This window comes from Myxocyprinus asiaticus, chromosome 10, assembly GCF_019703515.2.
Source record: "Myxocyprinus asiaticus isolate MX2 ecotype Aquarium Trade chromosome 10, UBuf_Myxa_2, whole genome shotgun sequence".
Lineage (NCBI taxonomy): Eukaryota > Metazoa > Chordata > Actinopteri > Cypriniformes > Catostomidae > Myxocyprinus > Myxocyprinus asiaticus.
In genome coordinates, this window is record NC_059353.1 from 11,139,721 (window position 1) to 11,152,905 (window position 13,185).

Genomic DNA, 13,185 nt, shown 5'->3' on the forward strand with positions numbered 1-13,185 from the left:
CAAATTAGAATTGAATATGAATTTAAAAGGCATTCTACAACATTAATTCTAACTTGTGTACAACCCTGCTTTTCAATCCCCTCCCTATTTTGCAGGTATCAGATTAATGCACGCACAGAGCTGGCTGTGAGATACAATGACATCTCTCCTCTGGAGAACCACCACTGCGCTGTGGCCTTCCAAATATTCTCTCAGCCAGACTGCAACATCTTTGCCAACTTTGATCCTGAAGCCTTTATACAGATCCGTCAGGTATGCCTCATGGCAATTAAACTGAGCTGTGCACACATATTTGAACATTAGTTAAAAATTTGGTATTTTACTTTCTCTTACAGGGCACTATTACTCTGATCCTGGCCACAGATATGGCTCGACATGGAGAGATTTTGGACTCTTTCAAACTGAAAGTGGATAACTTTGACTTCGCTAATGAGGAGCATGTTACTTGTGTGAGCTTTCCTCGCACTTACATAGTAAACATTTCATAATGGACAATGTTTTTTGATTATACATTACATTTTGCCTACTTAACACTAAAGGCCCTTTTTATTCCCTCACAGCTAAAGATGGTGCTGATTAAATGCTGTGACATCTCTAATGAGGTTCGACCAATGGAGGTTGCTGAGCCCTGGGTGGATTGCTTGCTGGAGGAGTACTTCATGCAGGTAAAATGTAAATCTATTCTGCATCAATGTTACAATTATGTTGGTATATTTATTTAAAGCAATAGTTCACCCAAAATGAAAATTCTGTTAACATTTACTGACCATCATGTTGTTCTAAACCTGTGTGACTGTTTTCTGTGGTAAACTTTTTTCCCCGACCATGCTATTGTATGGCTTTAGAAAAATTCTGGTAGTGTTCAGCATATAGACCTTTTTTGATCAGCTTGGAGCTTGTTAGCCTCAGTCCCCATTCACTTTTATAACATATATGGAAAAGAGCAGCCAGCCAAGTCTTGGTGGTTTGAAACAACATGAGAATTTTCATTTCTGGGGGAACTGTCCTTCTAAAATCAATATTACATGTGTTAAGAGGTATTTAAATCTCTTGATTTGTAATGGCTGGCCTTATCAAATGAATCCCAAATGAGTTCTTTCTCTGAATACTCCTCTCAAACAGAGTGATCGAGAGAAGGCAGAAGGTTTACCTGTCGCTCCTTTCATGGACAGAGAAAAAGTGACCAAGCCCACAGCTCAGATTGGCTTCATCAAGTTTGTCCTCATTCCCATGTTTGAGACAGTTACGAAGGTGAATATTAAACACAGTTTCAGTTGTCACAGAAAGCACAACTCTGGAGGTGGTTTTGCTATTGATTGTTCTCTATGTACTCCAGTTGTTTCCTCAGATTGAGGAGGTAATGGTACAGCCACTTAGAGAATCCTGTGACAGATATGAGGAGCTTAAGCAGATAGATGATGCCATGAACGAGGTTAGCATCATGTTTTTGTTGTTTTTTGTAGTTTGCATTACCTACTTCCATCTGATTTTTTATGATTGTTTTCTTGCAGGTGCAGAAAAAGAAAAGTGAAAATTTAACAATGGGAAGAAAAAAGAAATGAAGAAGGTCATTGTCAAAAAATTGTGCTGTTAGCTACTAAAGTGTATCATTGTGGTGATCATTTATATGTTACCTTTGAGTAAACCTAGTTTGTTTTTCGTTTCAGCTCGAGTCCTCATAAGAGACAGTGAATGAGTTGGAAATGTGTGAAGTTTTGGCCATCTTCTGAGAAAATCCAAAGCATCTTTCAGGGAAATGAACCTTGTTCAGCTCGGCTTTCAACGCAACTGAGTCCATTCTATAGATTGTTTATTTGTGTTGGTTTATTTGGTTTTGTACAAGTTTGAACATTATACAGGATGTACAGATCTTTAGTCACTTTTATTCTAAAGAAATAACACTTTAACAACAACTGAAGTGTCTCTGTAGTAATACCATATTATGTTCTGGTCCATCCCGTCCTTTGAGGAAACTGTAACTGCTCAAGAAGTAAAGCCATCATCACAGATCTTAGTCAGGATCGATGCCATATTTTATTTGACAAATGAAAATTAGGCTATAAGGGATACATACAGTCCATTCAATAAGTTGTACTGTCTTGAGGTGCTAGAAAATGTATGAAAATATCTGAAGACAGAAAATGTATTGTCTAATTTTAACAACCCATGTTTTCCAGTGTTTTTTTTTTTTTTTTTTGTATTTTATATTTTTGCACAGTGGAAATTTTTTCAATATTTAATTGATTTAATCAATATGAAGGTACACAACAACAGCACAAACCATTGAACAGACTGTTCTATCCCTCACAGCCTCATTTTTCATTTGTGTAAAAGTAAATATGGAGTCTACCCTGACTAAGGTCCATTGCTGTTTTGTAACTTTTCATCCACTGAGTGTGACTCCAAGTATCATGACCTCTAGTGGCCAAAGCGTGGTACAGTAAAAAGAAAATCGAGAGTAGCATAACTGAAAGGCTTAACTGAATGAAAAACATTTACAAAATTGTACGCAATCATTGTCAATTAACAAAAAGTACTGTAGAATAATATAAACATCCCAAAATACCCTTTTCTGGGTCTAAAAGCAGAGGTAAAGGCAGACTCCCTCAGCTTGTGCTTTGAGGCACAGGGCTGCTCTCCTTTTTAATTTTTTTCCCACCTACATTGTGTTTAGAGCCTTTTGCTGTTCTTTTCTTACTCTGCTGTTCAAGTCTTTCCTGTTTCTTCTGCAAATATGATGCCATGTTATCAAAGGTCACCTTATACAGGTGCTTAAACTGACTCTCCAGTCCCACAGAACCTGAGAATGATGCAGCATAAAAGGAAAAACAGTGTTCAGAAAAAAGGAAAAAAACTTTAGAGATATATTAAAGGGGTCATAAGCATTTTTTTAACTACTTAATGTTATTTTAACGTAAATTTTTTGTTCCATGTCATAATTATTTTTTCATGACCATTTTCTTCCCCTCTTTGACCCTTAGAATTAAACAGCCTTTATTTTTTATGTTGTTGTTTTTTTTTTTTTAATCACTTCTCTATAAACACCCTCATGTAAAATGAGTACAAATGCTGTGCTGCACGTATTTGTGAGCTGCGGGTTTACTGTCCAGTCCAGTTTAGTTTGTAACACCCAATCATTCAACAACAGCATTGCATTTACTCATTTACTCACCCTCATGAAATCCCAGATGTGTATGACTTCCATTCTAATGCTGAACACAAACAAAGATTTTTAGAAGAATATTTCAGCTCTGTAGGTCTATACAATGCAAGTGAATGATGGCCAGAATGGAATGTCCAAAAATTACAAAAAGACAGCATAAAAGTAATCAATGCAACTCCAGTGGTTAAATCCATGTCTTCAGAAGTATTGTGATAGGTGTGGGTGAGAAACAGATCAATATTTAAATCCTTTTTTAATATAAATTATCCTCCCTGCCCAGTAGGTGGCAATATGCATGAAGAATGCGAATCGCCAAAAACAAAAAAGAATGTGAAAGTGAAGATTTATAGTAAAAATAGACTTAAATATTTATCTTTTTCACACCCACACCTATCATATCACTTCTGAAGACATGGGTTTAACCGCTGGAGTCTTATGGATTTCTTTTATGCTGCCTTGGTGTGCTTTTTTTGAGCTTCAAAGTTCTGGTCACCATTCACTTGCATTATATGGTCCTACAGATCTGAGATATTCTTCTAAAAATCTTCATCTGTGTTCAGCAGAAGAAAGTCATATGGCATGAGGGTGAGTAAATGAGAGAATTTTCATTTTTGGGTGAACTATTCCTTTAAAGGTGCTGCAAGCGATTTTTTCATGGAAAGGTATGCAAAAAATGTTTCTACTCCCTGAAAGATATTAATGAAAGAAATGTCCTGAGATCTCTCACCGGTCTCTATGACAGCTCTAGACTCTGTAAACAGCAAACAAAAATGTGTCCGCAGTCTGTGGACAATGCAGCTTTCTGCCTGTCAATCATTTTGCACCTTCTCATAGTGTTGTAGTTGCAGCGAATTTGAGGCATAATGCATTTTATGTTTATGTTCATAGCAGTTGTCAGTTGAGGGCGCTATTTTACTACTGTTGTTTTTAACAACCGTTTTTGCTCTCAAAAAAGCTCATTTTGGTGTCTTTGGAGTTTGGGGTTTTGGAAAGAGGGGGTGTGGCTAATCCAAGGACTCAGTGTCGGCTGAAATCACTTACAGCACCTTTAAGACCAGACTTAAATTATTAGGGACTTTGTTAAATGTAAACTTCAGCCACTCATTTGGGATCCATCAAAAGTATATGCAAAGCTGCAGGTGCAAGGTTTGACAGACACAATTTACTCTTATCATTAGTTTTTCTGGTGTTTAGGAAGAACAACATCTATGCTACTTATTACCTCACTGTGACTGGGTGGGCCAAGTTTCTGTATAAGTGGTCATGTGTTCATGTTCAAAAATGTGATATCTGATGATATGACCCCTTTAACAAGAATGTGCATTAAATTCAATGAGCATTTCCTTTTTCTGTTTTATAAAATCACATTTCTAGGATTTCTTACCTTTAAAGACATTCGCCTGAGCCTGTAATGCTTCAGTGACCCTCTTCAATTCAGGGGTTTCTGTGTCACACAACTATACACAAGCAAAACCAGTCAGTCAAGTAAACTTCAGTACATCAACAAATAGCCACCTAAAAAAATAAAAAGCGTACCTTCCAATGCTGCTCTGAGTATCGATATAGAAGCACATTAATATCTTCACTCTCCAGCAAGAGCCACAGCTGGTTTTGTGAATCAAAGGTCATGTCCCAGGGGGCATGAGGAAGAGCTAGTGTCTCAGCAGGGTTCAGGCAGCTCTCTGTCCCGGCATCCACCAGAAAGAGTTGAACAAAGGGAAATCTATATAGATGGATATCATATGTTACCCATTTAGACTTCATGTGAAAAAAAAAAATGTATATTATATATACACACATACACACACACACACACATATACAGTGCCTTGCAAAAGTATTCAGACCCCTGACCAATTATCTCATATTTCTGAATTACAAATGGTGCAATGAAATTTTATTCTGTTTGATACTTTATTTTAAAACACTGGAACTCAAAATCAATTATTGTTAGGTGACTGGTTTTATGTTGGGAAATATATTTTTATATATATTATATATATATATATATATATATATTAAAAAAAAAAAAAAAAATAAATATCTTGTTTGCATAAGTATTCAACCCCTGTGCTGTGGAAGCTGCCAAGTTACACTGATGAAAGAAATTGCCCTAACGAAGACACAATTACTTTACCATTGGCATCCACCTGTGAATCATTAAAGTTGCAATCATATTTTCTGGATAAAAAAACCCATTGTTGAAGGATCATTGGTCAGGCTGTGAATCTGAAGGAAAATGAAGACCAAAGAGCATTCCACAGAAGTTAGATATAAAGTAATAAAAATGCATAGATTAGGGAAAGGGTACAAAATAATATCCAAATGTTTGGATATCCCAGTGAGCACAGCTGGATCAATAATCAAGAAGCGGAAGCTGCACTAAATACAAAAATTTTCAATGCACCGCACCACCCAGGCACTGCCAAGAAAAGGCCGTCACTCAAAACTCAGCGCTCTAACAAAAAGGAGACTTGTGAGAGAAGCCACAGAGAGGCCAACAATCACTTTGAAGGAGCTACAGAGTTCAGTGGCTGGGCGTGGAGTAATGGTGCACCAGTCAACCATATAAAAGAGCACTGTATAATGCTGGCCTGTATGGGAGGGTGGCAAGAAAGAAGCCGTTACTCAAAAAGTACCATCTGAAAGCATGTCTGGAGTTTACAAGAAAGCATGTGAGTGACCCAGCTGCGATGTGGGAGAAGGTTTTGTGGTCAGATGAGACCAAGATAGAGCTTTTTGGCCAAAACTCAAAGCGCTATGTGTGGCGCAAACCTAACACATCCTATGCCTCAAGACACACCATCCCTACAGTGAAGTATGGTGGTGGCAGCATCATGCTGTGGGGATGCTTCTCATCAGCAGGGACTGGGCATCTTGTTAGAATTGAAGGAAGAATGGATGGAGCAAAATATAGGGAAATACTGCAAGAGAACCTGCTTCAGTCCGCTAAAAAACTGAAGCTTGGGAGGAAATTCACCTTTCAGTATGACAATGATCACAAGCACAAGGCCAAAGCAACATTGGAGTGGCTCAAGAACAAAAAGATAAATGTCCTACAGTGGCCCAGTCAAGGCACTATTTGAAAATTGCAGTCTACAAGCGTCACCCAACCAACCTGAAAAACCTGAAGCAAATCTGCCAAGAAGAATGGGCCAAAATCACTACGTCACTGTGTGCAAAGCTGGTACATATGTACCCATAAAGACTTAAAGCAGTTATTGCAACAAAAGGTGGCTCAAACAAATATTAATGTGTGGGGTTTGAGTACTTATGCAAGCAAGATATTTCAGTTTTTATTTTTCATAAAAATATTTCACAACAACAAAAAAACAATGTCACCCTACAATAATTGATTTATAACTGATTTTTTTAAATAAAATATCAATCAGAATGAAATTTCATTGCACCATTTGTAATTGAGTAATATGAGAGAATTGGTCAGGGGTCTAAATACTTTTGCAAGGCACTCATATATATATATATATGCTTGTGTGTTATGGCCTGATCAAAGAAATACCACTGTTTAGACAGAGTATTTCAAAATTAAATTCTATGTTTAAAGAATTAGAATGAACATAAATGTAACGAAATGGTACATACTGCTCACACTGGACAGCAATGTGTTGCCCATCTGGTGAGCTTATAATCCTGCTGACAGCAAACTTCTGAGGACAGAAAGATATAGAGTCACAATGGAATTTCTTCACTTTAAAACTTTACTCTAAAACGTTATTGCACAAGTAGCTGAGCGGACTGAGGCAATTATCAAACATGCTCTACATATAGCATTTGGAAGTCTGATTCAGACAGTTCATTTAAATTAACTGGTTTATTTTACATCATATAATAATGTTATAATGTTTATTACAATCATTTTACAAATTAATCCAGTATATCAATTATCTTAATGCTGCTGTTCATCACTATGCTTTCTACTAGCTTCGATCCCCGTCATGCCAATTTCTAATTCTGTAAACATAAATGAGGTTATGTGTGTGGATGACTGACCGAAGACAAATGCATGGCACCTTTTCAGTGTCTGCATCAGAGTTCTGTAAAATGCCAAGTTGCCTCACGTCAACGCTCTGTAACCGCCGCCCGGTCTCATAATGCCAGATCTTCATTGTGCCATCCTGCAAATAAAACCGTGTCAGTCCTGCTATGAATTCAAATATAACACTTAAAATTGCTATGCCAGTAGAAACCCACAACAAAACACTTACCCCTGAACCAGAAAGAAGCCAGTCAGGGTGCCCTGCAGGCACAAGCAATGTACTGACAAATCTACACGGGAAAACAAAAAGAAGTTTTAAACCGAAACAACATATGAGGCATAATATCACTTGCCTCTCACAGTCCACACTTACTCTCTGTGCCCTAGGCAGAAAGCCTGAATGTTGTAGGGTGCCCGCCGGAAGCTTACTCTGATCTTCTCATCTCTGTCTGCTGTTATGATGTACTTATCATCTGGAGAGAGAGTCTGTAAGGGTAAGTAAATTTAAAGATTGGTCATTTCTACTATGCAGTACATTTTCATATGCATATACAGTATATACAGGTGCATCTCAATGAATTAGAATGTCGTGGAAAAGTTCATTTATTTCAGTAATTCAACTCAAATTGTGAAACTCGTGTATTAAATAAATTCAATGCACACAGACTGAAGTAGTTTAAGTCTTTGGTTCTTTTAATTGTGATGATTTTGGCTCACATTTAACAAAAACCCACCAATTCACTATATCAAAAAATTAGAATACATCATAAGACCAATAAAAAAAACATTTTTAGTGAATTGTTGGCCTTCTGGAAAGTATGTTAATTTACTGTATATGTACTCAATACTTGGTAGGGGCTCATTTTGCTTTAATTACTGCCTCAATTCGGCGTGGCATGGAGGTGATCAGTTTGTGGCACTGCTGAGGTGGTATGGAAGCCCAGGTTTCTTTGACAGTGGCCTTCAGCTCATCTGCATTTTTTGGTCTCTTGTTTCTCATTTTCCTCTTGACAATACCCCATAGATTCTCTATGGGGTTCAGGTCTGGTGAGTTTGCTGGCCAGTCAAGCACACCAACACCATGGTCATTTAACCAACTTTTGGTGCTTTTGGCAGTGTGGGCAGGTGCCAATTCCTGCTGGAAAATGAAATCAACATCTTTAAAAAGCTGGTCAGCAGAAGGAAGCATGAAGTGCTCCAAAATTTCTTGGTAAACGGGTGCAGTGACTTTGGTTTTCAAAAAACACAATGGACCAACACCAGCAGATGACATTGCACCCCAAATCATCACAGACTGTGGAAACTTAACACTGGACTTCAAGCAACTTGGGCTATGAGCTTCTCCACCCTTCCTCCAGACTCTAGGACCTTGGTTTCCAAATGAAATACAAAACTTGCTCTCATCTGAAAAGAGGACTTTGGACCACTGGGCAACAGTCCAGTTCTTCTTCTCCTTAGCCCAGGTAAGACGCCTCTGACGTTGTCTGTGGTTCAGGAGTGGCTTAACAAGAGGAATACGACAATTGTAGCCAAATTCCTTGACACGTCTGTGTGTGGTGGCTCTTGATGTCTTGACACCAGCCTCAGTCCATTCCTTGTGAAGTTCACCCAAATTCTTGAATTGATTTAGCTTGACAATCATAAGGCTGCGGTTCTCTCGGTTGGTTGTGCATCTTTTTCTTCCACACTTTTTCCTTCCACTCAACTTTCTGTTAACATGCTTGGATACAGCACTCTGTGAACAGCCAGCTTCTTTGGCAATGAATGTTTGTGGCTTACCCTCCTTGTGAAGGGTGTCAATGATTGTCTTCTGGACAACTGTCAGATCAGCAGTCTTCCCCATGATTGTGTAGCCTAGTGAACCAAACTGAGAGACCATTTTGAAGGCTCAGGAAACCTTTGCAGGTGTTTTGAGATGATTAGCTGATTGGCATGTCACCATATTCTAATTTGTTGAGATTGATGTGAATTGGTGGGTTTTTGTTAAATGTGAGCCAAAATCATCACAATTAAAAGAACCAAAGACTTAAACTACTTCAGTCTGTGTGCATTGAATTTATTTAATACACGAGTTTCACAATTTGAGTTGAATTACTGAAATAAATGAACTTTTCCACGACATTCTAATTAATTGAGATGCACCTGTACATATTGAATAAAATATTAAATTGTTACAGATATAAATAATATTAGTTTGTTTTCTTTTATCACATTATCAGGATTTACAGGTCCTTCCTTATAACTGCTTGTAATAACCAAACTTTACTTTAATCCAAACGTTATTCTTACCACAGACAATAACATAGAGACATGTCCCAGCTTCAGCTCTCCTGGTTTTTGTGGCTCCAGAACAGAGAATGAATACACATCACCAGACTTATCAGCCACATAGACTTCATCTTCAGCCTGAGTAAATACAAGAGACGTGCCTCTCCGCACAACCCACCTACAAGGGGATAATCATAGGCTTGTGTATAAACTTTTGGGAATTTCTCATTAAAGGAATAGTTCACTCAAAAATGACAATTCATCATATAATTACTCTTATGTCATCTCAAACTCGTATGACTTTCTTCCACAGAACACAAAGATATTTTAATGGAGATATGATGTCTGTTTGTCCATACAATGCAAGTGAAGTGTGACCAAATTTTCAATCTCCAAAAAGCACATAAAGGCAGCATAAAAGTAATCCATATGACTCCAGTGGTTTAATCCATGTCTTCTGAAGTGATAAGATTGATTTTCACTGTTCATCTTGCCATTGCAGTCTCTAGACATAATCATGATTTCATTCTCAATTACACTTCCTAATCCCTGACGCATGCGCAGAGTGCTAGATGGTGCAAGAAAATGTAGTGGAGCTTGAAATCATGATTGCGACAAGGAGATTGCTAATGTCAAGATTTAGAGCTGTAACAGACCTCTGTCTTTCTTGGGAATGAGGAAGCAGGAGCCAGGTAAACAATCCAAATAATTTTCTATTAATGACACTTTTCAGTGTAACATTTGATTTTCAGCACGATAAATAAATACATGCTTTTCAGCACGATAAATAAACACACACAACAGCATTGCTTTTCAGCAATGCAACGGGCACACTCAGTTTCGTGCGTCTCTCTCCCCAACTGCGGCTCTGGCTCCTCTTTATCTCTCTCCAGGCTGATTGAGAGAATTCCACCCCAGGTGTCCATCCTTACCACTCGGCCACGCCCTGCTCGCCACAACAGTGTAAATGGAGTAATATTTTGGTCTGTTCTCAACAAAAACGAAATGGATCGCTTCAGAAGACATGGATTAAACCACTGGAGTCGTACGGATTACTTTTATGCTGACTTTATCTCCTTTTTGAAACTTGAAAATTTGGTCACCATTCACTTGCACTGTATGGACAAACAGACATCATATCTCCATTAAAATATCTTTGTTTGTGTTCTGCAGAAGAAGAAAAAAGACAAGAGTTTGAGACGACATAAGAGTGAAAAATGAGTTTTGGGTGAACTTTTCCTTTAAAAAGCCAAAAAACAAAAAAAAATCTGTCATCATTTACTCACCCTCATGTAATTCCAAACCTTTATGGTTTTCTTCAGTAGAACGCAAATGGGAAATTTTTTAAATGTTGCCTTAATACTCTTTTGCCATATAATGAAAGTAAATGAAGACTGGGGCTGTCAAGGTCCAAAATAACAAAAAAGCCCCATTTTAAGTATCATCATATAAAGTGGTCTGTGCAACTCATACATTTCAATCTTCTGAAGCAATAAAAAAAAGCTTTGAGTAAGGAACAGACCACAATTTGGAACATCCCTCATTCACTTTCACTACTCTTTAGACGTTTACCTTTTGTGTACCACTAAAGTGAGGTATGGCTTTGGAACAACATAATGGTGAGTAAATGATGACAGAGTTTGAATTTTTGGGTGAACTATTCAACTAGGCTATAAAACATATAACCTCAGACATGAGAGTGTACTGTTACCGTGTACTAACGCACTGCCAGGTTGGCTCAGTACAGAAGAGAACAAGACGTTTGTGATCATCTGTGAGTGCTATGTGATTCCCAGAGGCTGAGACAGCAAACCCAAGAATCCTATCACTGTCTTTCTCCTTTGACCCTCCTTCACTACTGCAATGCACAAATATGCATTAGCTTTATGATGTGCACAATCACTGTAGTTACTGTATCATGTGAATATGAAGTTAGAAAACACACTCATGTGGAGAAAATATATTAAAAAAAAAAAAATGTACCTTTTATTATTACCCTCAGTTTCCTTTGGTCTCTTCTCGGCTTTGGCGCAGTCGAACACAAATGGCTCACTATCAGAAAAATGCATTTGCATGAGTACAAGAATGTATAAGTTAAAGTGCACTCAGTAACTTTTGTCTTTGTGTCATCTTGGAAATTACACTGACATCTAGCGGCTTGGATGCAGCATCATTTAAAATCAACAGTTTTCAGTTTCAGATGCCATTGTAGAAATGTACTATTCATGATTATTACCATGATTACTTTAATCAATGGGTGAAACTGTTAAATAACAGGACGGTTACTGAGATTAAGCGAGTAGTATTCAGCTGGTCATGTGATTCTAACCCCATGTGCAGACCCTCTCCATGTAGAATAAAACAGCTTTATAAGGTTACTGATACGACTGGAGTCTTCATTCTAATGTGAGTGCTCATGATTTCCTACATATACTGCAAAATTACAATTCATGCCTTTAGGAGTTAAACTTTTTTAATGAGGAAAAAATTACTGCGTGCACATTTAACAAAAACCTGTATAAGGAACAAATACGAACTACAGAGGTTAACAATGATAAAATATCAATGATAAGAGTATTGATGGATAAAATAGGACATTTGTATACATTTGAAAAGCTTTACGAATGTTAGTTTTTGCAAGTTTAGGGCTTTGTTTATGCATTTCTGAAAGAGTTTTAATTTAGACGTATTAAGGTCAGTATTGCAAAACAGTGCCATTTTTATTCTGTAAATGTATTACTTGGCCAAAATAATTCATACATTTATAATGTACATTTTTTAATTTTCTGATATGAGGGGGGGCCTGGGTAGCTCAGCGAGTACTGACTACCACCCCTGGAGTTGTGAGTTTGAATCCAGGGTGTGCTGAGTGACTCCAGCCAGGTCTCCTAAGCAACCAAATTGGCCGGTTGTTAGGGAGGGTAGAGTCACATGAGGTAAACTCCTCCTGGCCGGTTCTTGCTCTTGGTGGGGCGTGGTGAGTTGGATGCCGCGGAAAATAGCGTGAAGCCTCCACACGCGCTAGGTCTCCAGCGGTAACGCGCTCAACAAGTCACATGATAAAATGCGTTGATTGACAGTTGCAGAGGCAACTGAGATTCGTCCTCCACCACCTGGATTGAGGTGAGTCACTATGCCACAGGCCCGGCTCCACAGGGGGGCCTGGCCCACCCAATCATGAACTTGGCCAACATTGAGAACTACACCTACACCCACCCCTCCAACTGTTCGGCCCACCTTACGTCTTAGAGCTGGAGCCGGGCCTGCTACGCCACCACGAGGACTTAGAGCGCATTGGAAATTGGGCATTCCAAATTGAGGAGAAAAAGAAAAAAAACTGACTTTCAAACCATAAATATCATATATTTGTAAATGCACTAATTTATGAAATTTTGCTATCACGTTTAATTCGAAATATATCCAAAAGAAGAAATCTATATTGATAAGTATTAAAGAATGTGCATTTATTACATAGTTTAAACGCAAAAACGTCACATTATAAATAATTTATTCAAATGTCACTGCAGAAATATGCTGACACACCAAAAACCTGCAAAAATATCCCAAACTCCTAAGTATCTGGAAACGAAGAGATAGTTATTAAAAGTCCAAAATACAGCTACTCACCTAGTCTGTTTAAGGTTTACGGCAACTAAAGTACTAGAACAGCTAGAAACAAACCAGTCGCCTTTAGAGCACACTACTGCCATGATTGTTGTTCACGTGTGAGCTGTCAGTCGCATATTTAATACGTCATC

The 13,185-nt window shown here is 38.0% G+C and overlaps 2 protein-coding genes across 7 annotated transcripts in view; one reads left to right on the forward strand and one right to left on the reverse strand.

Annotated features, from left to right (window-relative positions):
• The window catches only part of LOC127447041 (high affinity cGMP-specific 3',5'-cyclic phosphodiesterase 9A-like), a 43,654-nt gene extending 41,838 nt beyond the window's left edge, over positions 1-1,816 (forward strand). For all 5 annotated transcript variants that reach the window (XM_051708517.1, XM_051708516.1, XM_051708520.1 and 2 more), the window contains 7 exons: positions 96-252; positions 336-449; positions 561-665; positions 1,123-1,251; positions 1,337-1,432; positions 1,512-1,567; positions 1,668-1,816. In XM_051708517.1, coding sequence (XP_051564477.1) covers positions 96-252; positions 336-449; positions 561-665; positions 1,123-1,251; positions 1,337-1,432; positions 1,512-1,562 — 652 coding nt within the window. In that variant the 3' untranslated portion in view covers positions 1,563-1,567; positions 1,668-1,816. The remainder of the gene's footprint in view (positions 1-95; positions 253-335; positions 450-560; positions 666-1,122; positions 1,252-1,336; positions 1,433-1,511; positions 1,568-1,667) is intronic.
• LOC127447048 (tRNA (guanine-N(7)-)-methyltransferase non-catalytic subunit wdr4-like) lies at positions 1,680-13,157 on the reverse strand. 2 transcript variants are annotated; one of them, XM_051708534.1, is made up of 11 exons: positions 13,055-13,157; positions 11,411-11,479; positions 11,139-11,285; positions 9,449-9,605; positions 7,533-7,645; positions 7,389-7,449; positions 7,194-7,298; positions 6,766-6,830; positions 4,700-4,886; positions 4,548-4,620; positions 1,681-2,800 (listed from the first exon to the last, which is right to left on the reverse strand). In XM_051708534.1, exons 1-11 carry the CDS (start codon positions 13,135-13,137, stop codon positions 2,607-2,609), a joined length of 1,254 nt encoding a protein of 417 aa, XP_051564494.1. In that variant the 5' UTR covers positions 13,138-13,157; the 3' UTR covers positions 1,681-2,606. The 2 variants fall into 2 exon arrangements, with proteins under 2 accessions (XP_051564495.1, XP_051564494.1); XM_051708535.1 differs by lacking the exon at positions 6,766-6,830 and having other exon boundaries at positions 1,680-2,800; positions 7,174-7,298.
• Between the last annotated feature and the right edge of the window lie 28 nt (positions 13,158-13,185).